The sequence below is a fragment of the Gymnogyps californianus genome, chromosome Z, assembly GCF_018139145.2.
Source record: "Gymnogyps californianus isolate 813 chromosome Z, ASM1813914v2, whole genome shotgun sequence".
Taxonomy (NCBI): domain Eukaryota; kingdom Metazoa; phylum Chordata; class Aves; order Accipitriformes; family Cathartidae; genus Gymnogyps; species Gymnogyps californianus.
In genome coordinates, this window is record NC_059500.1 from 48,121,588 (window position 1) to 48,149,174 (window position 27,587).

Below are 27,587 nucleotides of genomic sequence, written 5' to 3' on the forward strand. Positions count from 1 at the left end.
CAACAGGCTGGGCTTTGGTGCATGCAAAGAAGATAGTGTCATTTTGTCGAAAATAAGAAGGGCAATATCGGTGCTGGTGTGTACAAAATGCAGCATGACCTGATAAGAAACAGGGATGGAAGTAGCTTGTCTGAATGCAAGCCAAAAAATGGGGGATGTCATTACAGTTGGTATTTCAGCCAAGCAAGGAAAGTGAGGTATATATAAAAAAGAGCTGCAGGTGGTGTTTACAAGTTTTGGTGGTCTGATTAATGGGATCTACCATCTACAAATTTTATCTTAGGCTTAATGGAACTGCTCTAAACCTTGTTGAAAGATCTAGTAACATTGTGCAGCTTCCAGCATTGTCTATTTTCATGTCAAACAGCAAAATCTCAAGAGCAGCTTTATATGTAGTGTTCTTCATCCTGCTGGCAGGTGTAAGAAAGTAAATATGAAAAGCAAAGTCCTTTGGGAATGAAGTGCCAGTCTTATGCATCTCATTTTTTTCCTAGTCTGATTCAGAAAGCAGTGCAATAAAAGGAAAAATATCAGGGAAAATAACAATGTTTTTAATCACAAAAAGGGGTTTGATAATTGAGGAGAATGAAGAGAGAAGGCATGAAGACAGTACACATTCCAACAAACATCCTTCAGATAGATTTTCATGTAAATGGGGGAAGAGAAAACAAAAAACAGCATAGTGGCAGAAGGACTGAAAAAGAGAAAGGGTAAATGAGGTGGCATTATAGCCTGGTACAAAAGCTGGAGAGAACCTGGCAACTAAGAACGTGCTTAGAAGAAGAAACAGAGAGCATGCTAGCTTGGGAAAAAAAAAAAAGAACTAGTAAAAAAATCCTACTCACAGTCTGGAATTTTTGTTTATTTTGTATAATGTTTAGTATAACAACCCAGCTAGATACAAAAACATGTTTTCATTGCATTCAGAGTAATTTTCTAAAGAAAAACAAATGATTCCCTCTCTCCCCCCATGATTATATTCTAACATGGCTGGAAACATGCTTGGAGTCAATATGAATAGTAAGAAGAAAAAAAGCAGATGCAATTCAACCCTAAATCATCTTCAGATTCCCTCATTCCTTCTTTTACTATTTACACATGTGGCTTCATACCCATAATCTTTCCAGTTTCTGATCAACACCAGGCAGTGCAAGCGGTGAACATACTGGAATGGATTTGTTCTTTTAAGGACTGCTCAGAAGCTTTATAGACAGCGGTATCAATCTCTCTTATAGTCTATACTATGCAAAAATGTTCAGCATCCCTAGAATAGTACAGGTCACTGAAGAAACAGACGCGCCACTCTCTCCCCTTGCCTCTCTTTATCTCATTCTTTCCCCCCCCCCCGTAATTTAATTTCAGGATGAATTAAAACCAGCTGTAGCAGAATCTTGCAAGTGATAGTGCCTATGAAAATGCGTTCATTGCCAGACTCCAAGAATTATTCTTCCCATTCTCCAATTTCACCTTTGAAATAAAGAGTTTGCTTTTAGTATATGTGACTACCCATCCTTTGCTGTAAGAGGACAGTCATACAAACAAAAATATGTTAGTTCACAGAAAGACAGTTTGCAGAAAATAAGAAGACTGGTTATTTTATGAACAATAACATCAGTCCTCAAGTTATGCACAAGCTAATGGTAATGAAAGCTTGTATTTCAAGACTCACTGATTTCCACAAGAATCAAAAGGAATTTTCCACAATGCATGACAGCTAGCTTCATTTGCAGGGGTGGAATGGGGGGATTTGCTCTCATTTTCCTTTAAAGCAACAGACTGTCATCTAACAGATGAAAATGTAGGTCTCATTGAGCCTGGAAGTTCTGTCCTCCTGATTTTCACTGTCTTTGTGGATGAAATCTTAAAAGGCAAAGTCTGAGTTAACAAAACTACAGACAATATTGTGTGCCTTTTCCAGTGCAGAATTCCACGGCAAGCCATGGGGTCCACGACTTTTTTCCAAGACCCAATTTGTGTGTAGGTATCCTTGGATTTTGGAGACAAAGATAGTAGACTTCATTAAAGAGAAAGTATATGATTTTTTTTTTTACTATTCTGGAAGAGACAAACAGTATTTCAATGGTACAGCTACACAATTCAGTAACAGAATGGATATCAGCACAGAGATGCATGTCCGAGGTTCCCAAGCTGCTTAGGTTTCCACTGGTGCTTCACAAGGTATTTCAAAGTGGTATCTAGCCCCAGAAACACAGGGCTGAGGACCACCACGCCTGTGGCAGGATCCTACCACAAATTCTGATGCTGATCATGGTGGCAGTGCCCTTGCAATGGCTGATGTTGTGAGTACTGGTGCACAGTATCTCAGATTAGTAAAGATGATAAGTGGAAAGGCATAACATCTGAATCAAAGACTCAACATACTTTAAAAATAGAAAATACTTTCCCCTGCAATCGAATGTCTGTGAAATCAATACAGCCAAGTACTTTCCTTATGACATAAAGCCGTATTTGGAGTGCCTGGTCAAAGTATGATGCAGTCAGAAGCTTGAGAATAGTTTGATTTATTGTTAGTTTTGCAAGTTTACCAAAACCAAACAAATGAAAACTCATTTAATCCTTTTATTAAGGAAAAGAGCAATGTAGCACAATCCATTCTTTACTCTCTCCAAAAAAAGGGGTTAAAATCATAAATGCAGTCCTGGGTCTTCATAATTCAGTGGCAAAACTGTCCCTGATTTCAGCATAGTAAAGCACTTCAAAAGTTTCAGTTTGGATTATTTGGTATGAAATAATTAAGTGAGTTCTGCAGCTGCATGCCTCACTGCTACGTTGGAAAGTCTGGAGCCAGTATTGCCAAATACAAGATATGTAAAGGAATTGCCTGACAAAACTATGCAAGGTTTTATTTTGAAGGAAAACTGTTCAGGTGCACATTTCCAAAACAGAACCTAAGCTAAAGATAACATTTAAAAAATTATTCCTTATCTTGGAAAGTTAAGCTCAATGATTCCAGAATAGGGGTTGCAACACAGGTAAAACCCCAGCCTCTCATCAGGGTGATCCAGGAACAGCTAATGGCAGCGCAGCAGGATGCTAGTTTGTCTCGCTGCTCTTAGCGTACAGAAGGGCACGTCAGAAGGGGAAGGGGACTGTCACAATGTGTATGCATTCACAAACCAAAACAAAACTGATGGGTCTAATTGTAGTCCAATTAGCCTTTAACAGTGTCTATTTTTTTTTTTTTTTCTTTTTGTGTCATATTCCGCAGAGCTACATCGTGCAACTTGACTGGCACAAATCAACCTTCCCATTCCCTCCATGGTCGTGGTGTAGCCTAAGTGCCTCAGAGATGGAAACTGGACTGATAATCAGCCAGCAGACCTATTTATTGACTACACTAGTTGTTGTCAGTTAGTGAAGCAGATGTCTAGACTGATGAGAGGTTTCAGGAACCCAAAGGATAAACCCAGAACAAATTTCAGAGGAAGAAGTGTGAGAAATCTTACTGCATGGGAGACTATAACTCAGATAGAAGCAGTTTCTTTCATTATGAACTGTGCTCTGTTGAAGAAAATATAAGCTAAATATGAGGGAACGTATTCATTTTTTTAACTTAAACTTTTAAACTTTTTTAGACAAAGCACCTATTGAAAGCTTTCTGAATATGTCCCTATCAGGCATGAGAAAGCTTGGCCCAGTGCACGTTTGATTTCATTTTCCATCTTTACTGGTAAAACTGACATTTCTCCATGTAATTTGAGAGCTTTTACTATTCTTGGCACCCAATAAAACTTTCCGAATGAAAGTCTTTATTTCCATTTTCACCAGTGAAAACACACTTTCACTTTGGTGAGCACAGAAGTTGAAGTTTCTTATTTTATTGTATTGAAAACTATATTCACCATATATAAAAAACAAGCAAGAGCCTTTGAAAAGGCCAAAACATTGGTGCAGGCTATCTAGAATTGCTTTTCTAAGACACGCAACAGAATTCCAATGCTGGGAGGGCACAGGTGAACAGAAACATATCTCTTACTAACTTGTCTTCAATCCTTAACAGCTTAATCCTCCAGCCTGACAGATTGCCCAATATGAACCAGCTGGTTACCAAAGTAATACTGGGAACACGAGTGGTCTTGATTTTTCCAGGGGGGTTGTAAAGAGCAACTCTGAAGTTTCACCAACACTCCATTTGGAAAGGCTGTGACTGCAATCTCTTCCAAACAGTTTTAGCATCATGCTATGCCATAATCTCTCCAGCTTTTCAAGAAACTGACAAAGGTTTGCCCACAGTCCTGTGGTATGAAGGCAGTTTAGATAGCTCAGTATTCTCACTATCAGATTACCAAATTATTTTATGTAATATGGACATGACTGTCATATGTGATGATTTGTATCATATCAAAGCTGTACTTCACTTACCACATTGCTGCACGTCCTGTACCGGATGTTTCGCCCTTCACAGGTCCTGTGTCCAAAAATTAAAAACAAACCCCAAACCATTAATAGCTGAATATAAAAATCAAACACATAATGTTTACTGTGACAGCATCTTTCCTACAGACATCTCTAATCACCCAATCCCCCAGCAACCCTCTTCCCCAAAGTAAAAGGCTCTCTTGTCCCTATACAGGTATTGAGATATGAATTCTACAACTCCTCAGTTTCCTGCCATTGCTTTAAAAATGAGTCTCTAGAAGGTGGCACCAGTTTATAAATAAGGTTGGAGGTCAGAGTACAGTACTTAGCTGGAAATCAACACCTGAATCACATTAATAACGCCCCATGTCTCCCAGCTACCCGCAATGATTTCACAAGGGCACAGCTCTGCGTCTACCCAGGCACGCACCTTAGCACTAACACAGTCTGAGCAGCAGGGCTTTGTCTACTGGAGAACAACCTGTGCACTGGGAGGAAGGAAACCTGCCTGCAACGGCGTGAAGTAACAGGCTAGGAAGACAGGGCTTTTTCCCAATTTGATATGAGGGGAGAAGGAGAGCATAAAACTTTCCCCAGATCCACCAGCCCCTCGCTACTCCCAGATCCCTGCTGCAGAACAGCATCCAAAGAGCAGCTGGGCCCAGCAGAGGTCAAGGAGAGCACGTGCCATGAAGTGTGCTCTCCATGGCTCTCCTCCTTTTCCCCCACAGCAGACCCATACCAGCCCTGATGCTGGCAGGGCTCCCAGAAGAAAGGTCAACACCCAGATATCTTTTTAGCACTCAGCAGTGCGTAATTCCGAGTATTTGACCTTAGGTGAAGTTTCATGTGTTTTATGAGTTCAGACAGCATACTCTGTGGAGGTCTTCAGTACAAATCCGAATGCAGGGTTTGGCTTTTAAAGATTATCCTTCAAAAGAATAGAATTCCTTACATTTTTAATTTCTTAATTTCACAACTTTTTTTTTTCCTTTCTTTTTTTTTGGCCAGGATTTAACAAGCACACATTCCTTGAGGACTAAATGCCTGCCAAGGCTGAATTTTTAAATCCAAACCATTTTGAACTATCCAAGAGAAAGGACAGCATCTGCATGCATTTGTGTTGTTCTTTTTTCCTTTGTTTTTTTTAAAACAGAAAAACTTTTTCCATACTGAGTTAACTCTAAAATAAACTGAACAGATTCCTTTAAATTATTGAAGTCATCCTTCCTCCCACCTTTATCCATGAGACTTAATTGTGAAATTCCTCCAGTAGTCATTTACACCTATGTAAGTACAAAATCAGGGCAAAACACAGCTTGCAAACGTATCACAGTGGTGTAAATGATCAAAAGAGAAGATAAACAAGTAAATAAACCCTATCACTTTTTCAGAAGAAATGTAAGCAGAAAGATAACATATTCTGTTGTGTAGCATTTGGCATATAAAGAATGCTATTGAAAGCATAATAGAAATACCACTAATTCAATGCTTTTGTAATGTTATATAATTAATTCGAGTAAATTTTGATCATTGCAAGAATGCACAAAAGTGAAAAGTGTGCACAGAGTATCCAGCACTAGAAAAAACACTTTTAGCAGTATAAGAATAAAAATTATATTCACAATAGGCTATGAACTAAAAAAACGAAAAAAACCCCAAGCACCCCCTCCCACTATCCCAGCTATTCCTGAGCAATATAGACAAGCTGGTAGAGATACCGTGGTGCAGGCCAAACCTGTTTACACTCCACTACATTCAACAGAGGTGCTCTTGGTTTACACCGATAGGCAGCAAAGAAAAAAGTATATTATGCAGCATGCAGGCAGTCCTAGTGCAGGCCTTGTACACCACACTGAATAACTTGTTCGGCAAGCTTGATACCTGCCCCATCTGTCTCTCAGAAATGCCATACAACCCATCAGACATCTCTTTGCTTCACACAGACCTGCTGTTACCACAATTTCAATTACCATAATTTATTAACCTCAGAACCATTGAACTGCCAGGGAAATTTAAACTTCCTTTCTATCAGCTGCCTCACAGTTTCTTCTTCTCCTTTTCACAGTTTCTTCATATTGTCTGTTTTGAAATGAAAAACCACTTATTTTTCACTTATTCTTTGCATTAGGGAAAAGAACAGGTACTTTCATTAGACATATGCCACAGAACTACTCAGATTTTTCTTCCACTTTCCGTCCTTTGGCTAATGTTGTTCAGAAAAAATGTGCAATTCTGGATGCAGCTAGTGCTGTGATGATTCATGAACACTAGTAATCACTCTTGCAAAACTCCTCTTGTCCCCTCTCCAAGAACAAACTTTGGGGTTTTGTTGTTTAAGCTCATTAGTTTCCCAGTTATCACCCATCAACCAAATGCAGGCAAACTGCTTTCAGCCTGAGCTGATATATTTTCACAATAGATTTGCAGAGTAGTTTGTGTTTCAGATCTACGCTGCTTTAGGACAGTATTCCAGATTCTCTTAAACTCAAGTATCTACTTTTGGATTCAAAATCATAGATTTGTAGGAAAAAAATAGATGGTTAAAAAGACTCTGAAAAAAAATTTAAATAGCAGCTTTTCAGGGGCATAAATTTTGATTTTTCAAGTAAATTCTATTTCTGACCTTGTCTATGCTTAAAATATGGAAGCTGAAACCATCTAGTGAATTTAATCCTGCTAGAGTGAAATACACAGCAACTTGCATGACACCAGGCTAGACTAGGTTTTCTCCTCTAGGCAGGGTTCGAATTAATGGTACGGGTCCCATATCTCAGCGTGGATGCTTTGCAGAATGCCACAGCACAGAGCATTTAACATGCAAGGAAGGACCACAGCAGATTAGTGAGACCATGTTATGAGATACAGCCACCACACATCCTCTGACCTCTGTAGGGTATAAATGAGAACTCATATTAACAGGGAGTACAGACATCCACTTGGAAAAGTCAGAAGTCAGTTCGTCTTGGAGAGCATACAAAGAGTGGGAGCAGTAAGAGGTACTTCTAGTCTTCTCTGTTATCTATACACTGCAGGGGATTTTGCAGAGGAAAAAGGTAGCTAAGGATTTGGCTTGACAGGCAATTATTATCATGTGAATATGAAAGAAAAGCAAGCTATTGGGAATCATATTTCATTCTTCAAACCTAGTCACTTGTTTCCAGTAAAGTTTCTGAAAGAGGTTAACAACTTTTAACATATTAAAATATTCACTTCTCTTAATGTAAGTAACCTGAAACGCTAGTATTTATTTCTCCAGGCTCCAGTTTGTAGAGGGACTTAGTTCAAGTCCCCCCCCTCAAAGGTCTAAAGTAGATGTGTATTTGTGCTCAGCTAGAGTTAGAAACCTTGCAATAATCCATGCCAGAAAGAATAGCAACCCCATACCAAAGTTGCCTTTATCTGTAATTACCAAAGATGATGAAAGAGATTTGCAGAGGAGGACCTCCTCAACTCCTGCCACTCTCAGCAGTCATCAAAGTTTGAAATGCTTTTCTTAGGAAACAAGTCTCCACATAAGCAAGCAACTGTGAGCCAAAGGTGGGTTATTTTTGTGGATGTGAATTTTGATGCAACTGTTCGCGACAGGGGTTTGAAATTTGATGTCATGTTGAACAATCTTCACTCTCCTTTATTTTCACACCCCTTGATAACCGATCTTCTGGGACAGATTCTGGTTCCTGCGCTGTACCTGTGAGAAAAGTATGCTGGGAGCCTTTCTCCTCCCGTGAGATCTTAGGCAGGCTGCGTCAGCCCTCCTCTTCCCCTGGTGCCAGCAGGCATAAGGCCATGCTACACACACAGTAACACCATCTTGGATATCTCTTTCCTCACCCTGTTGCTCTTACCTCTTTCCTAAATGTTGCACAATGTTATGACCCCCTCTCATCCTCAATACAAGTTCTGTGTTTGTCCTTCTCTAGGGAAAAAAGAGTCTCTTTTATTCTTTCAGCATATCCCTTTTCCCATAAAGGAAACACGAGGGAAGGCCATGGACACCAAATTGTTATGAAAAAGGAAGACGCATCGGGACTGCATTGACTCTATGAGTTCACTTTTTCAAACTGTCTGGTTGAGTCTGCCTAACTTCATGTCCAAATCATTCAATTGACAATAAATTGAAAAGATGTGTAAAAATTTTTCCATATCCTTTTGTTAATAACCACCTTGCTGGCCACAATGGATTGTGCAGATGCACTGGTATGTTTTGCCATGCAGCTTGGCATTGCAACTGTAAAAATCTTTCATTCTCTATGTTTAGGAGACTGTCTCCTACAGACTTCTGCACCTTGTTGAAACAGTGAAATGCCAGAAATGGTACAGGAATAGTTAACTCTGAGACAAGAAAAGTGGGCATGGATAGACAAGCCAAAGTTCCGTGGCAAATTTAGTTACAGATCTTATGAATATTCTTTCTGCAGAAATAAAAAAATAAACAACCAGTGACTTGAGTCACTACACATAGGAAGCTGGCTAGGCAAATAAAAACATGAGTACTGATCTGTGGCCACCAAAGACCTACTTTTTGCATAAATAATGTTTTCCACAATGTTGTTATTAGGGAATCAGTAATTCTGATGTAAATAGTGTATCATACTTAGCATGAATGGGCCCATGTGAACCTCATGAAGTTCAACAAGGCCAAGTGCAAGGTCCTGCACCTGGGTCGTGGCAATCCCCAATATCAGTACAGACTGTGGGATGAATTGACTGAGAGCAGCCCTGCAGAGAAGGACTTGGAGATACCGGTGGATGAAGAATTATATATGACCCCGCAACATGTGCCTGCAGCCCAGAAAACCAATTTTATCCTGGGCTGCATAAAAAGAAGCATGGCCAGCAGGGCGAGGGAGGTGATTCTCCCCCTCTACTCCACTCTGCTGAGACTCCACCTGGAGTACTGCATCCAGCTCTGGGGTCCCCAGTACAAGACAGACATTGACCTGTTAGAGCAGATCCAGAGGAGGGCGACAAAAATGATCAGAGGGCTGGAACGCCTCTCGAGTGAAGAAAAGTATCTTTGAGAGTTGGGCTTGAAAACGAGTTCACGAGGGGAAAGTCCTGTTTAACTAACTTAATTTCCTTTTATGATAAGGTCACCCATCTAGTTGACCAAGGGAAGCCAGCAGATGTAGGTTTTTTGGATTTTAGCAAAGCTTTTGATACTGTCTCTCACAGTATCCTCTGGACAAAATGTCCAGCATACAGCTAGACAAGTCCATAATACGTTAGGTGAGCAATTGGCTGACAAGTTGGGCTCAAAGAGTTACAGTAAATGGGATCACATCAGGCTGGTGGCCAGTCACCAGTGGGGTTCCCCAGGGCTCAGTTTTATGGCCAGTGACCTTTAATGTTTTTATAAATCATCTGGACGCAGGAATCAAATGTACCTTAAGTAAGTTTGCCGATGTTACTAAACTAGGAGGAGCTGTGGACTCCCTTGAGGGTAGAGAAGCCTTACAGAGACTTATGGATAGACTAGAGAGCTGGGCAATCATCAACCGTATGAAAATTAACAAGAGAAAGTGCTGGATTCTCCTCCTGGGACAGGGTAATCCTGGTTATACATACAGACTGAGGGACAAGAGGCTGGAGAGCAGCCCCACGGAAAAAGGTCTGGGGGTTTGGGTTGGCAGCAAGTTGACTATAAGTCAACAGTGTGCCCTTGCAACCAAAAGGGCCAACCGTGTCCTGGGGTGCATCAAGCACAGCATCGCTAGCCTGTCGAGGGAGGTGATTCTCTCCCTCTACACTGTACTGGTGTGGCCTCACCTCAAGTACTGTGTACAGTTTTGGGCGCCTCAGTATAAGAAGGACATCAAACTATTAGAGTGTGTGCAGAGGAGGGTCACCGAGATGGTGAAAGGCCTCGAGGGCAAGACTTACAAGGAGTGGCTGAGGTCACTTGGTTTGTTCAGCTTGGAGAAAAGAAGGCTGAGGGGTACCCTCATTGCAGTCTACAGCTTCCTCAAGGTGGGCAGTGGTGGGGGAGGTGCTGATCTCCTCTCTCTGGTGACCAGCGATAGGACACGAGGAAATGGCATGAAGCTGCATCAGGGGAAGTTCAGATTGGACATTAGGAAAAGGTTCTTCACTGAGAGGGTGGTCGGTCACTGGAACAGGCTCCCCAGGGAAGTGGTCACGGCACCAAGCCTATCAGAGTTCAAGGAGCGTCTGGACAATGCTTTTAGTCATATGGTTTAGTTTTAGGTAGTCCTGCAAGGAGCAGGGAGTTGGACTTGATGATCCTGATGAGTCCTTTCCAATTTGAGGTATTCTGTGATTCTATGATTCTATGTTCGGCCTGGAGAAACGGTGCCTCCAGGGGACCTTACTGCAGCGTTTTAATATGTTAAGGGAGCTTATATGAAAGACAGAGAAAGACTTTTTACCAACACCTGTACTGACAGGACAAGGGGCAGTGATTTTAAACTGAAAGTTTAAAAGTTTATGTCCTTATCGGACATAAGGAAGAATTTTTTTACAATGCAGGTTGGAACCCATTGGAACAGGTTGCCCAGAGAAGTTGTGGATGCCCCATTAATAGAAATGTTCAAAGTCAGGTTGGATGGGGCTTTGAGCAACCTGATCTAGTGAAAGGTGTCCCTGCCCATGGCAGGGGGGCTGGACTAAATGATCTTTAAAGGTCCTTTCCAACCCAAACCATTCTATGATTCTATGATCAAATAAACGTGGACCTTCATGTATGTGAAGGGGATGAGTACGGAACTAACAAAACAGACATCGTGCTGGGCTTTACTCTGTGAAACTCTGCTGTATATCTAGAGTAAATTCACTGGAATCAAAAGAATGAAATATGGCTATACACATATGGAATATGACTATACATTATATCAAAGAGATGATGTTAGAAAAGAGAAAACAGGAAAAAATGCTTTTATTTAGTACTTAACCTGAACCAAAGCCTGACTGATAGTTTAGGAATTTGAAAGACAAGTAAATAGTGTTTCTCAAATATGAAGTCCCTTTCACGGTGATAGTACAAAGCAACTACTTGTTTCTGGCTACCTGATGCTTGTTGAAGTTGTGTTGAATGCTCCCTACAGAATGCCATCCAATCTCTTCTAAAATTTTGTTTATACTGTAGGCTATAGTGCAAGAAATAACCAAAGTAACCTAAAGGTAGCTAGCTCAGCTACTGATATACCAAGTTGGCTGTTTCTAGCAGTCTAGCCAAAATAGCACAGAGCCCACAGAAAGCTAATATATCTATTGGTCTCACAGAGATAAGCCTTTCCTTATAAAGGTAAGATTAGGCTCGTGTCACAATTTCATTTTAAATTCTGGAAGTTTGATGAGGGGAACAGTTCAGATTTGAGATTTTTGTTGGGAATGTTACACAAACAATGATCAGCTGCAGCTCCAACAGTGCTCCAACCCACGCAAAGCTCTTACTCTGGGTAGCTTCTGCTACGCTTGGAGTTTAAGGTTGGCGTTATATTTACCCCAAAGTATGGCAGACCTTGGACTTTTGCTGTACAAATTGCTGAACAGAATAGAGTTTATTCCAATTTTTACTTTCAATTCTTCTTTGCATTATTCAGAGCCACTGAGTGTTCTTTTCTAAGTAACAACTGGCATTAAATGACACTCCCTAAACTCTCAGTAAAATACGACTGGCCAGTCCAATTAGAATAACAAAAATCAAATTTGAGAAATATAAAGGAAAAGAAGGAGAAAAATTTGTCAGAGTGCTTTCAGACTACTGTTTATTTTCATTCATTTAGTCTCACATTTGTTTGTCATTGCAGTATTTTTTGTTTTCTTAAGAATCTTTTGAAAACTGTCTTTAGCTTTAGATTTGCACATGCAACATATATTGCAGATATACAGAAAGCAATTACAGTTGCAAATGTTTTTCAGCTGCTCACTAGCCAAGAAAAGCAGGAAAAAAGCAAGAATTAAAGAAATGCCTTTCAGCAAAACAATGGCAAGAGGTCTCTCCACAGTCCAAGTGGAAAGAAAATACAATACTAAATCTCACCTGGCCTGCTGTATCACAAAGATAGCATCTAGAACATAATGCAGGCCCAAAAGTACTAACACCCCAAATCTGAACATGCCTGAGCTCGGATCTGGATCCAGGTTTTGCAGCTGGTCTTTACAAAACAACTGTGCTGAACAGGAGCCCAAGTTCCCCATGCTTTGAGGAAGTTTGAACCTAGGTCTGAACCATGTGTGTTAGCCCAGCTCCACTGAAATGTTCATTCTTTCTCATGTACAATCTATTGCTTGGGGCTTTAGAGAATCACATCTTAACTTCTTTTTTATAGGTAGTAAGGCTTACAAAAACTCCACATCATGCAAAGGCCTGGCTGATTTAATTCTTTTTCATTTAAAGCCCAGAACAGATTTATTGAAAGAATTATGAATATACAAGAGCTCTTCCAGTCAACCTGGACTTATGAACAGTATATCAACCAAGTGAAGGCTTCACAGACGTTTTTGTTAGGTAGGCTACTTCTCAACAAAGAGGCAGATTTATGGAGACCATATCCATCACTCATCTGTAGATACACTGGTAACTACCATTCATTCTAACACAGATCAGTTTCTCAGCAAAAACACCAACATATAACATATCTGTGGCAACTCTAACAATGGATTACATGGGAAAACAACACTAGGAAAGCATTTTATATATTTTTAGCTACTTCACTGAGGTGCAGAAGTCAGAAATTAGGACAGCCAGCACAATGTGACTAACTAGTTCTCCAAAGACCACCAGCAATCACTCCACAGATTACAACGCTGATCTAGATTATGTGAAATTTACAGCTTTTTATATTATTGACTCAAATTTAAGATTGTTGCTTGCAGCTTCTGCCTTTAGGAAGAGTTAGAGCTGTAATCCCTCTTGAAAAATGGAAATGCTTCTCCATCAAATCAAAGCAGGAAATGTTCTCATAATTACAGATTTGACTAATCCCAGAGCAAATAGAATAAAAATTTCCTTTTTAAAATGCTGCTAGATGGCACAGCTTTAACCAGAAGCATCTACAAACTAAATATACTCAAAATTTCTTCCAAATGTTTAAAATCACCCAGTATAGCATGGAGGATGTCCTTTACAGAGTAAACCAGCTACAGTTATCAACTGAAGCAGAAAACAAGCCAGCTACTGAGGTATCCTGAAGATCATTTGCAGGAAGTAACACACTAAGCTAGCATACAGATATAGTTATGATCAAGGTAATGAGAACCATCCTCCAAAATCATTTGGTAGCACAGATGACCTAAGAATTTTATGACATTGACTGTACTCCCATTGAGTGACATGGTATGCTTCGTCAGAACGCTATTTACTTTTGTGGATGTATTCAGCAATTATGATAGCATTTGTGCAAAAATATTTTGCTCTTTTTTCTACAGACCTTAAGATAGCAAAAGGCTTATCCTAGAAGTCATAAAAACCCACAGTATTTAAAATTATCATTCTGACCAGCATAGGAACATTTCATAAAGTGGTATAATTTGCCTTATTTAGTAGTGCCAGGATTAGAGCAGGCTGCATTCATATCTTTGCACAATAGTTGCAGTAATTTATGTCAGCTTCTATCTGATAAAGCAGCAACCCAAAAACTAGAATAACTGTTCCACTGTAGTTTTCACTCACTTTTATCAATGTTAGATGTGAAAAACTTCAGATTCTCTTGCAATCTAAGCCCCTAAGACAGATGAGTCTGTGACTGTAGCCTGAAACTAGGGGCCATAGCCACATGCTTGGAATAAATTCTAAATTCAGTTGTGAAGCAGCAACACAACAGTAGACAATGCTTTAGTATCAAAGGTATTTTTAAAATACGTAGTATTTGATGTATTCCCTTTTCAGTGCTAGTCAGTGTTGTAATCGGTTCTTATTCTAGTATTTAACCTTAAACTAACATGAATAACATGCATCTGTTCCATCATTGTCTGACAGGCACCAAACCGCTTGATGCTTGATTTGTGAACTGATAATCTGTGTGATCAAAATGAGAAAATATTACTCCTTAATGAAATAAATCCAATTTATTTTGGGCTTCTTCTGTCTTATGAAAAATGTCACACAGCATGAAATTGACATAACTTTAGCTAATTTATCTAGTTTATTAAACCTAACTTCCAAAAGCATGTCTCAGTGGCTATTTTAGTGATCAACTGAGATAAACTGCAATAAAACTGAGAGTCATTTCTGCAGATCTACTGTTTTCATCCTGCAGAATGCAATGGCAGTGGGCTGAACAACCAAACTAGTGTATCACTTTTACTTCAGCTAATTTAGCAAGCAGAGCTGGTGGAAAGGGTATTTCATACTGGTGGTTCACTTGCACTACCGAAAGGCAGCCATAAACTGAAGGAAGGGAGGTATTTTAAAAGGAGAAAAAAAATATTCCAGCAAGTAACAGAGCCATTATGAAGCATCTAAACAAAACTGGGATTGTGACTCTCTCATGTGTGTTCCCTCTTATTTTGTTTTCTTTTTTTTTTCTTTTTTTTTTAAATCTGTCACTTTTGTTACTGAGAGAAACTTGTCAGGAAGATGTTAATGTTGACTTTCTTCTGCTACTAAACATACATCCCTCATCTAATGGTGGAACCTCCACTCTATTCAGCAGTTTACACCTGATTTCCCAGAGGTAAGAGTGATGATCTCAAGTTTTGACCCCTTAACCCAGATTCAGTATCCATGGGACTCCGTAACCAGCTTAGCACTCTGCTATACACTCACACAAACTCTTCCCTGCTTCATGCTTTAGCTGGAAACAGCGGCAACAGTAACAGGTAGGGTTTCTAAGTAGATTGAAAAAGACTACTTATCTATTATCTGCTAAAATCATTCCCAAAACTCTAGGACATCCTGCTCTTCTGCTAGCTACCACCTTACTTTATTAGAAATTGATGATGAATTTGGAAGATGCTAGAAAAAAAAAAAAAATCACAATTATCTTCCTGCCAAGCCTAGAAACAGTAAAACACTATTGATATTACTGCAGTACTTGTCAATATGTAAAGTACAATTCTAGAACACACAGAATATTTTTAGGACCAGGATGGGTGAACGTAGCATAAGTTTATAATTTCTTTTACAATTTGAAAATGTATTCCGACACATTAATAAATTAAATAAATACACATGAATTTCAGATGTCTAATAAACATTCAGTCATTTGTTACTCTGTTTGAGTTTGCTTGAATCAACATGCACACTTATCAATACCTGAATTGAAGGTATGTGAGTACTATCAATCGCTATGCTGGATGACACTCTCCAGATGTGCTGTGCAATAGACAGACCACAACAAATAATAGCCAGATTCTGAGGAAGAGGGCAAAGACCATATTGCAGTATCTCTCCACCTGCTCTGCCTATGTATTTCCAGCGTCCCTGTAGCCAAAGTATCCAATAGCTGATAAAACTTGGTTCTCTGTGGAAGCACAACAGTTGCTAGTTTGGCCCTCAAGAAAAACAGGAGTGGTCTGTGGTTCTCCTCTCTACAGGTTTTGACCAGCAGTGCCGCATGACAGTTCATGAGGGAAAGGAGACAGATGAGGAGTTTGTCTTTCCTGAGATTTGTAGCCAAAAAAAAAAAAAAAAGAGAGATACTGAAACTGAAGGGCAAAACACTGCAATGATTAAAATAAATATTTCTTCACCCAATACATAATTAGGCTAGGAGGTTCACTTTCAAGTGAATTGAGGCAAACAACTGTAACATTTAAGGGGGGGTCTGTACTTTTGTGTAAATAACAAGAATATCTGAAGTTATAAAGAGTTAATGCCAACAAAGAGCATGAAAAGTGTCATGCTTTGAGGTTTAGCCCAGTCTTTAACTACTAATTAGCAAAATGTCATTTTCCTGGGGCTTGTTCCGCCACCAGAGTGACCCAGTGTCGCTTGCTGTCAGTGGGGGATACCAGGACACATGGCTGACTTGGGCTGACAACTCCAGTCTGCTTGTGTGACTGGTATATTTATTTCTATCGCTATCATACTAAATGTCCTTAGCATAATCAGGACCAGTTGTTCTAATGAAATGTACTGTTAAACAGCCCCTACCCTGAAATGTTTGCCATCTAAAACACCAGAAAATAGAATTTCTCACTAACACTTTCCATTCTTTCATCACAGCTGCGAAGGCCTAACACAAAACATGTTCCCAAAACAAACAACACAAACACTAACATAACTTTGGCAAACAAAAGCTGGAAAGAAAACTGGTTTCCTTTTTAGCTGCATATACTAACGGTGTTTAGGAATGGGCAATTAGTCTTTGCATTTCTTCAAAGCAGATGCACTGGGCTCTTTCTTTTCATGTAATGCTCTGAAAGTCACCTCATACAGAACTAAAAGACATAAGGCATTATGAACATTCCTCCCAGGATGAGAAATATTTAGGATTAATTTGTTCCAAAACATCTAAATATGTTGCCAGTTTTCATTTGCCAGAAGTATCTAGTATCTTCCTTCATGCTGCCATGAAATCATACACAGCAAATACATGAGATAAACTGTACCAACCAAGAAATTGTCCCAGAGAGGTGGACATTTTGTTCTAGCCTTGCCAGGTTTGAAATACTCATGTGCACAGACTTATTTCCAAACCTTCAAAGTCTGGATGAGTTTCTTTCCCCCGCTCCCTCTCTGCCTTTTTCTTAGTGACTTAAAATACCTCCCTAGCACAAAACCTAACCATTTAAACCCTTTATTTAATAAGCACTTGAACACAGACCAGGAAAAAGGAAAAATTATCACACATTTGATACTGTGCTAATTCCAGGTCAAATTTTACTATTTATGATTTATTGCTACTGGCTAGCAAAAGTTGTGCACCTAATTAAACCCCTGCATCCTATCCTGGAAACAGGGGGCTTCCATATCTGAATGGGCCAAAGTCTGCAGTTGGTTTCTTAAGGCAGGAAGCATTGCTTATGTACTGACGGGACAGTAGTAAGGTATTGTATGAAAAACAAGTACTGTGTAATTTATGAGTTTATTCCCTGTTCCACTGGGGTAGCTTCAGGGACATCCTGAATAGTACAAGAATCAAAGAGAAGAAGATGGGGAGAGCCTGCCCAGGAGTGGTTTATACTCACATACTACAGAGCACTAGGACTACTACTACTACTATTGTCATGGAGCTCCAAGACTTTTCCTGTCTAGAAACTACTGAGGCAGTTCTCGGTGAGAGAGCAGAGGTGAAGGCAGCAACACTTTGTATTACTCAGACTCCCCAGATCTCCTGATATGCCTGGATTCATATTTACATTAAAGGAACATATAGAAGATCACTTATTTTCCTGAGTAAGTCTGAAAAGGATACACTGTGACTGAAAATAAGTTCCTGTCTCTGCAATTCCCCATTTTGAGGTGTTTGCAGAACGACTATTTGCTATGGAACTAACAAAAGATGAGAATTTGGCCCCATGTTTAAAAATCAAATTATTCTAATTTTTTTTCCCATGGGAATGGAATAGAAAAGCACTGTTTTTCAGTAGAGAAACACTGAATCACTGGTTTCAGCAAATGCCTTTGCCTATCTTTTCTCCTTCTAGCAGACTTTTGCACACTGTCAACTCAATAATTGCTGGAACTAGGAGGCCAAACTGTCCACAGATAAAAGCTAAAATACACAATATTCTATTTTGGTCTTATGGTTCAATGCCTTGTGCTGTTTCTTGTCCTCACGAAACAGCACCATGTATTAAAATGTCAGATCTAGGAAACAATTGGTGTGTATTGTCACTGTTTTATTAACATCAGTTTTATAAGCACATGAAAGAAAATACGAAAGAAACACATGCAGGATGGAAAATTGTATTTCATTTTTTATACTACAATATTAAGGTATCAGAGATGGCAGTAAGCCACAAAGTTTGGGTCTGGAGTTTCCCTTCATATCCTTTATCAGGAATCTGTTAATATTTATCACATATACCATGTTTACTGCAGGTAGACTTTTTCCTAAAGTAGACAGAAATAATATTTGCTAAAAATATTTTGCAGGTAAAACTTACATATACTATAAAGTGGAAATTATGTCAAATGACTTGTCCATATTCCATTGGAAGCTAGTAACTAGGAAGGAATAAAATCTCAGATGCCTGACTGAGTACCCAGACTTCACCTTTGCACTGGGCAATTCTACTTCTGCCTGTTGGGGAGGGTTTGCTGGTATGGAAGACTTCCTTCCTGAAATTTAATTTATAAGATATCCTCAGCAGAATTATCATTCATTCTTATATAGCTCAGGATGCCATGTTGGGTCAACGTGATGCTTTTATAGTCTCACTGTGGCTGAGACTGTGGGGTGCTAAACCTAGTGAATTAGCTGTAGTCTGGTACAAGTGCATGAAAAGTCTTACCCGTTAAATGGTGAAAGTGTAGGGAGGTTTCACCTTTCAGTACCTGGCAGCCTTGCAAGCTGTCCAGGCAACTTTTGTATCTCCATAGCTTCTCACTATATTTTAAAAGGGTGTTGCCTTATCAAACACGTTGGCTGCTTGCCTGAATTAAAAAACACACCACCATAATTTTTTAACACCGAGTTGGAGATTTCAGCGTAGTTCAAGACCTCTACTGATTACTTCTTATGGTCTGACACACACAAGTAGGTTGAATTCTCGCATCACTAAAGTAAAAAGCGTTCACCCACTTACTTGCTGCTCAGGCAGCGTCTCAGTGAATATGAAGCTCCTCCTCCACAAGTGCGTGAACATTCACTCCATGAGCCCCAGGCATCCCACAGTGAGTCTCGGTCTTCCTCCGAGCGAGCTGTTCTGGAGCTCTGAGGAGAGGGAGAAGGAAAAAAGTCATTTAAAGGACAAAAAATATTGTTGCTAGTTTAATCTTTCTTTTTACTGGCTATCATCTTGGTCATTGAAAGCCCTGAATATATCTGTTATTCTCTGACATTCCAACTGATTGGCAGCTGGTTCTTGTAGTGGGGGTGGCTGTATGAACTTGCTTTCATCCTTTGAGTATCATACTCTGTCTCAATTTGAGACTGGTGATGACTATTATAAAAGAGCAGTTTGGACAACAGTGAGGCAAGGGATTTTTCCTGATTAAAAGGAAGAGGTAGAGCATTGTAGACATTAGAAATTGTGCTTTGAAGTGTTGTTGCTGTGTTAGAAACTATGAAAGGGCATATTAAAAAGTGCCTTCCAAAATGCTCTTGAGGAAAAAAAGAATCACAACATAGTGAATCAACGTGATACAAAGACATTCAACATAATGACTCTCATGCATTCACCATAAGGAACTGGAACTATTGTTACTTCTTCTCTGTCCAAAGATCTATAAAACTTTCTGGATGAAGATTCCCTAACTGTTTTATCCCTGCTACTTGCTAACTTAAAAAAGAAAGTACACACTACCTGAAGAGCTGGAGTTCTCCAATGCCGGGCATGGACCCAGGCAGTGCTATTGTTAATGTCAATTGGTTGGGCGCAAACAACTTTATAGAGAAGCAGCAATGATTGACTCAGAAATGCTCAGCTCTTCTAGGATTAACTCGTAAATGTACAGCAGTACCTGCCTCAAATAATGCAGTCATGCATGCATCCAGCATTTCATTTTCATTCATGCAAATGCACCTCAGAAACATAAATCTATAGGGGCACAAATTATTTAACCATTTGGATAGATGTCGCCCCTCATGGACAATGTGGTTTTGCTGGAATTAACTGAATAACCTACAGAAGCATGCAAACCTTCATGGAAAATGCCTACGTCTGATGGAGACCAGGCAGCGTTCTCCTTCAAAGCTTGGCTTGTGCTGTGGGCCAACAGCTGGTGAATAGCATTTCTAACTGTATTTGGAATAAATGAGAAGGCAAGACAACTATATGAGGGAGACTTTGATAGTACAACTTCAACAGAGAAACATCAGCAAGCATCATTGCTAGCCCGTGTTAGAGGCATCTTTAGCTTTCAACACTGAGGGATTATTTGAGACACAGAGATAGCTCAACACTGAAATCATTTTATCTTCAGTGAAGCTGTATAAAAGTTTTGTCATGAAATCTGAAACCTGGTGAAATATACCAGTCTTGAATATTGTTATGCACAGGCAAAAAAGAAAATGTTGGTGGTCATTTAGGGCTGTGAACAGTTTCAATGTATATCTGTTTAAGGGAGATACTGAATTTGTCACACATAACCCAGATCCTAAACTGAACAGTCTGTGTTTGTAGAGCAAAAGACTAAGTCTGGCATGTTAGGATATGAAATGTGTGTTAATTGGGATTCATCAAGGTAAGAAGTTAACTATTCGGTATACTTTAAGGAGCCAGGAATGGACTATATATGCTAACCATTAATAAAGAGAGAATTTTCCAATATGGAAACCATTTAGACCTATAAAATTCTGCAAGTGGATTGCAGTTCACCCACTAGTGTCATCTATGACACTGAATAAACAGCCAGGCATAAGATTAGCTGAAGTGAAAGCCTATGTTTTTTATTAGCTGTCTCTATACTCAGCTCAGTAATAAGGCCAAAGCCTCGCACAGAACTCTTTTCTCCTGAAAACAGAAAACCCATAATCTCAGTGTTGTACACATTTGCACCCTCTGACAGTCATTAGCTCCATGCATCTGAAGGATGAAAACATTGCCAGTGCTGTTCCCATGATCCCACGGGAGTCTTCCTGCCCTGAAGCAAGTCATTAGCTCATGGATCAGTACTTAGCTTACTCAGGTTGACAGAATAATTGTATTGTTATATTCCTTCCAAAAGCCTGATACTACTCTGAGATACACTGGCACAATAAATTAGTGGTAACTAAATGAAAGTTGATCGCATTAGACCTGCTTAAGTGAGCTCAGACTGTATGCCAAATTGGCAAACTTCTATGGGTATATTGTTTAAAGAAAAAAAAAATTAAGATTCGCTGGACATCTGTCCAGCCATTTTCTCTTCTTTCCCTCTCTTCCCATTATTGCTTTTATCAAGGTACAGTCCAAATGGGATCTTGAAGAATGAGTCAGTCTGTTTGGGCAGAATGGGTTAAAAAAGAAAAGATTTTCCTCTGTGCAAACACACTAAATATGGTTATTTCTGTTGAAAGGAAGAGCTCAGTGAGTGGCAGGGTCAGGTGCAGGACCAGCGCACAGCAACGCACCAGACTGTCCACCGAGCTGCAGCTCCCCAGCATTTCATAATGGTTGCCTGCTGCATTCCTCATGCTGCTGCTCACAGACCCTTCAAGGGTATGAGTGCTCCTTTTTTAAACCAGAGTATTTTAAAAGGCAAATACACAATGCGACTTAAATAGAATTGAGTCTATTTGGCCTTCTGACACAAAGAAGGTCAACCCTTTTGAAAGACCTTTGGGATCTGGTCCAAAGCATGCTGAGGTCAAATGAAAACTCCATCAAATTAAAGGGGTTCAGGAGCAGAACATTAAAAGATAGGCTGAAAAGGGGACCCAACACAATTTGTAAAGATTTTTTTTTTTTAGTTAATCAAATAAATCTTGTGAATGAGAAGGAAGCTAAACCAAGTAGGCAGAAGGCAAGCTTTCTTCGAACAGCTCTGCTGAAGCACCTCCACTCTGATCCTGCTGCCCTATCTTAGCACTTTTGCCAGGTGGAGGTTGCCAGCTATGCCAAATAAAATGATTATTCTATGCTGTGGCCAACCTCCATTTTCAGTTTGCTTCATGGTGCAGTTTGTAATGGCATTTTAAACGTATGTAGCACTTCCTTCTGCAGAACGGCTTTTGGAAGATAGTTTAGATGGGTAATTGAATCAGTTTTTTCTTGCTGTAACATTCAGTATGATGTAATTTTGTTTTGGATCTACTGATGGGAAAAAAAAGGTAAATTAATTTAGTCTGTGAGAGATGATACTGGATTTGTCTAATGAGTGTATAAATTATTTGACACTCTTAGTTTATCTTATCTTTATTAAAATGCAAAAGGATTTAATTTCAAACACAATAATTGCAAGGGTAAATGTAAAAATTAAAGTAACGTAAGTGATCAAATTCTGACTATGGCCAGATGTGATCCATCCTCTAGATACAGTCTCATTAACATTTACATGTGAGATAAGAGGAGCAACATGCCCATTTACTACAGGTTATTTCAACTGACTGCTTTCTGAAGGGTATTATAAAATGAAAATGTGTGTTTGCACTTTTAGTCTGCTAAAAAGAAAATGTGTGTCTGTGCTTTTAGTTTACAACGAAACAAACATCTTCAAACTGCAAAGGGGTGCTAGTCCTGATCATTCACCACTGGTTGAAAGCCCAAAGACATAATTAAAAAGGTTTGCAAGGTAAAGTCACGTGAACCAAGTACTCTTACCTCATCACAAATTATAAGCATCAGCACAGCTAGACATTCTAAGGGTCCAAATTTTTCTGAAATAAATTGTACTCCCACCCAGAGGAGAGCCATGTGCCTGTTATTTGCATTCCAAGATTTGTTATAAGACCTATATATTCCCAGAAAGCATGTGATCTCAAGCTGGAACAGGCTCCAAGTTTTCTTTTAACAAGTGGAATAAACATAATTCATTTCAACTCCATCCATGTTTAATGTTAAAGAAAGTAGAGTAGTTTTCCCTCCTGTGAACTACACAGTTAAGATTGAGCTTGAAATTCTAGCAAAGCCTGCAAAGCCATTTTAAATCTAAAGAAGATTGTATGTTGCAGGTCTATTGCAGCTTCAAAGGATATATACCATTACTAGCTAAGAATTCACAGTTTAGCACAGATTTTTCAAGAGTAGCTTATACCACTAATTAATAATTTCTACCTACTTTCAAAGTAGTGAACTAAACTGAAGAGCCTACTTTAAAATACTCCTGATAACAGTCAAGAACATTGCAGTGTTCTGCAGTACAAGAACTCCTACAGTACTCCTTTAAAGCCCTAAAATTCCTGCCGTAAAGAGTAAACAGGAAAAAAAAAAAAAAGGAAAAAAAGGAAAAAAAAAGCAGAGGGGGGGTACATGCCTTTAAAGCTGTGTAAAGCTGCCACAACTTAAAGCTTCCTTTAAGTAACACTTCCCTCTTAGAAAGTCTTTTATCTCTGCCAGAAGTACCCCAGGTAGGTGCTTCTTGAAACCAAAGAAGCAAAATGCAGACAGTCATCAAGGCTCATTATGCCCTGCTTCTGGTATCAGAAGAGCTTCCTTCCCCCTTCTGTCCATTCTAGGTGGATCTCAGCCTGAGCTTCCCAGGAAACACCCACTGCTTTGTCCACACAAAACTCATGATGTCCTGACATCTACAGCATCAATGGCAGAAATGTCACCTGGAAGCAATTTGCTTATCAATGACCTACATAAAACAAATAAGTCTGCTAGCACTAATCAAAATCAGCTCTTTCTTTATCCCTCATTACCTTAACACACACTTAACCTGAGTGTGATCCTGCAGCTACCACCCAACACAGCAGCTCCAGAGGAAACAAGCATGAGGACTCCCAAAGAGTTCTCTAATGAGAAAGAGAAGGAACGCCTTGTGTTTTGGACAAGAAAGCAAGAAGGATCATGTGTACAAAATGAGATCACAGTCAGTGGATAGGGCACACAGGTGAAGACGCTTACAAAAGAAAAAAAAAGGGCTTTAAGCTTCCAGCTGAAAAGGACTTCTTGTAATATAAACAAAAATAATCTGACATAATCAAGTAAGACTAAAAGAGCTAGGTATCCAATTTTATTCTTAAAAAAAAATCCAGCTGCAGTGTTTAACAGTAATTTCTGAATTTATTAAAGAGTTGTCAGGCATTCATGTTATATCCAGACTATGAGATGAATAACACGCCTTTCCTACCCTCTCCACTAACATACAGTACACAAAAATCGTTCAAACTGTCTGGAATAGTACGTAAAAAAACCAACAAGTGTCACACATCCTTAAATCACAACAGCTGCCTGGCCATCCAGGAACTGCATCCCTGATGAGAGAACCATGTTTCTTCTAAGAGCTTGTGTGTACACATGTGTGTGAGTGCACAGAGGGAGAAATATGAAAAGTAGCAAGACCTCTGTTCATATCCTGTGACCTATAAAAGGAGTTCAGCCTTAAGACAATGAATCTTAGTCACATACTGAAATTGAATTTAAAATTTTGTTTGGAACTGCGCTATCTCTACAGAATCCAACTATTTGTCAGTGTCACAGGGAAAGAGTACATATAAATGCAGATCATGTTGTTTAATTGCTCCTCAGTTTCCAAGGGTTCCAGTTTTCCTCCTCATTCAGTAAAACGTTGCTGAAGTCATATTTTTCAAGCACCCAGTGTGTTCCCTAGATTAAACAGCAATATAGATAGTGAAAAATGCAGTTAGCCTCTTGTTGGACTAAGGCACTGATACAGACTTTAAGCCACAGTTATTTCCCAGATGATACGCACCGCTGGGTTTGGTTAAGAAATTTAAATCATCTGGTTCTTATCATATCCCCACTGTTTAGGGATACGATGAACTGTCAGTGACAATATACAAGGCTCCTCTGAGGCCATTGCCTAAACTTGTCTTTTGCTACTGTGAAAATGATATTAGGGACAGAAAACCAGTATTTTTCCCTATTATATGGTCTTTCTGCCCTCCCTTTTCAGATACGTCCGAGTGCATCCATCTATGAATTCTTGCCAAGCCATACATTCTCCCTCTTTGAGTAATCCGTGATCATTCTTTGATGTTAGTTTGTCACTGAGGTCAAATATATACTTCACACAGTACTGAAATGCTGTCTGTAGTGAACCAGGAAGAAACTGCTCTCAGCACTTACCTAGGTGTGTAACAGCAGGAGACAAGGCCAGTGACCTCACCTCTTTTTAAGAAACATATATTTCAAAACTTCAACCAATGTAAATATATAGTTTATAAGATCTCATTTGCACAATGTTGTGTATCTTTGTTGCATTCCATCCAAGGTAACAGCTGAATTACAGCTCAGATGGGAAAGTGCTTGGAAATCTCTGGCTTTTGAAGGAAGGCAAGGCAGAACAAAATCACAGCCAGTTGAATTAATATTGGTAATTACTGTCAAACAAAATGTTGACATGCAAGACATTCCTGACTAGCTGTTGAAACTTTTCAGAGCAATTATCTTGGAAACATCATAAGTAAAATATTCTGACACATCCAGTTTGCAATGCACAAAAAACATGTTTAATGCATCTAGGCAAAGAGTTGCAAAACATTTTAAACAGTACTGTATGACCGAAGCACATCCACTCTTCCAGAATAACTGTACCATACTGAAGAAAGGGCTTGTTAAAGTAAGCCTTAACCTTGTGAGGAACATAATTCCCTGGAAGCACTAGGATTCCTCATGACAATAGTTGTCCTCCAGCTCCAAGCAGATATCTGCCCATTTCATGCACCTCATGAAAGCAGAGATCCCCAAGCCAGCCTTAGCAACATATCCAAGGACTTAATGGGAAGGAATGCCGACCTGTTTTCTTTTCCCAGGGGTTCTGCTTCAGGGTCAGGACAGATGAACACTGTTTAGCTAGTGTGGTAGATAGCTTGTCTTCCAATTATCCTGACTGTATCCCATGTAAAGACAAAGAGAGGACTTCAGCCACCAGACCTGCCACCCAGCCACCCTCCAGCAGGACCACACAAGTTGGAAAAACCTGCCTACCTGGTATTCTTACCAAAGTAATGGGAGTTTTGCTCTCACAGAAGTTAACAGCAGATGAAGAGAGAAAATGCCCTTGTGCCCAAGCTGCCAGAGCTGTTTACCACACCTGAGATGCTGAGCGACCACAGGTACAATTGCTCCCATGATTAACTGCATGCTGTTCCATATGGCCAAATCAAAAGGATGCCTACAGAACCGTTCAAACTACTGCTAAAACACTGTTTTCTCTGGCAAACAACCTGGAAAGAAAAGCAGCTGCAATGACCATCAGATGTCTTGAGGTGGAAGTGGCTATTCCTTGTACACTTGCTCCTCTGCTGCCTGGAGGGCAGCAGCTCCCTCCTACTGGGTGTGGGGCTGTGAGCTGAACTGTACCAGCCCACTTGCCCCAGGCTTCCACAATCTTGGAAATTAACTGAGGAATTTTTGCCTCCTTTGCATTTGCAAGACCAGGCAAAAGGCCTGCAAGGGGATCAAGAGAGTATTTCCTATGGAAAACCCCTGGCACAGGGAACCCTTGATCTGAGTGACTCCACGCCCCAAGGAAGGCACTGGCACAGGAGCACACACGTGTGAGGGTATATACTGTACTTTGGGTAATTACTTTGTGCTCAGACTTTGCTAGTGCAGATAAATGGGCCAGGATTTGTTTTTAATTTCAGCCTCTTAAAAAGGAATACACAAAAAAGTCCAAATCTCCTTCTGGGTAGTTTTTAATTTGCTCTTCAGGATCAAAATCATCCATCACTTAGAAGAAACAGGGGAAGACACCTTGGTGAGAAGGAGAGAAGAGGAAATCTCACTGACATCCTCCTGCAGTTTTTCCATGCTTATTCTGCTCCTGTGAACACAGACAAGGGGAAGAGCAATAGGTGGACAATTTTTCTTTACCCTGAAGAAAGACACCTGATACACGTACAGCTAGCTCAGTTCCCAGGGACATAAGTAAAAATTTGCTGTGTCAGTCTTTTTCAGCGCTGCGCTCCTTTTTGTCTTCCTTTACTCTTAACAGCCCAGTCATGCAAGGCAGGCTCATTACTAAGGGAAGAGAAAAAAGGGAAATTATGGCATCTTTTCCTTTTGCACAGGAAAGCAGAGGTTCATCGAGCTGGAAATAACCCCTCCTCCCTTCCTAGCCATATATGATCTGATATGGTTATTGCACAAGTAATAAAGACAAAGTGTCACACTGAACTCTGTCGTCCTGAAAACAGAATGTCTGTAGTCTCAGTGTTGTACACATTTGCACCCTCTGACAGTCATCAGCTTCACATATCAAGTGCTCTCTGAAGGATAAAAACATTGCCAGTGCTGTCCCCATAGTCCCATGGTATTTTTCCTGCCCTGAAGCAAGTCACATAGCTGTATATAAGCAGTCTCTTAAAACTTATAATAGAGAGTACACAGCTTCTAGTCTGCAACAAAACAGGGAAGAAACGATAAACAGCCATCTCAGGACTTTAGGAGCTAAACAGCCATTCCCAAACCTGGACTGGAAGTTGTATCCCAGGAGAAATGTGCCAAACGTGAGCTCATTTCTTCTCCTAAAAGGGCAGCAGCCAGCTGGGGCGGGGGGGTTGCTGGCAGAGGATGGA

General features: G+C 39.9%; 1 protein-coding gene across 1 annotated transcript in view; it reads right to left on the reverse strand.

Moving 5' to 3' along the window:
- ADAMTSL1 (ADAMTS like 1) overlaps positions 1 to 27,587 on the reverse strand; it is a 458,108-nt gene that overhangs the window by 154,307 nt on the left and 276,214 nt on the right. The window contains exons 3-4 of the mRNA XM_050913597.1: positions 19,042 to 19,169; positions 4,384 to 4,429 (exon numbers count right to left, since the gene is read on the reverse strand). Of these exons, the coding sequence (XP_050769554.1) occupies positions 4,384 to 4,429; positions 19,042 to 19,169 (174 nt within the window). The remainder of the gene's footprint in view (positions 1 to 4,383; positions 4,430 to 19,041; positions 19,170 to 27,587) is intronic.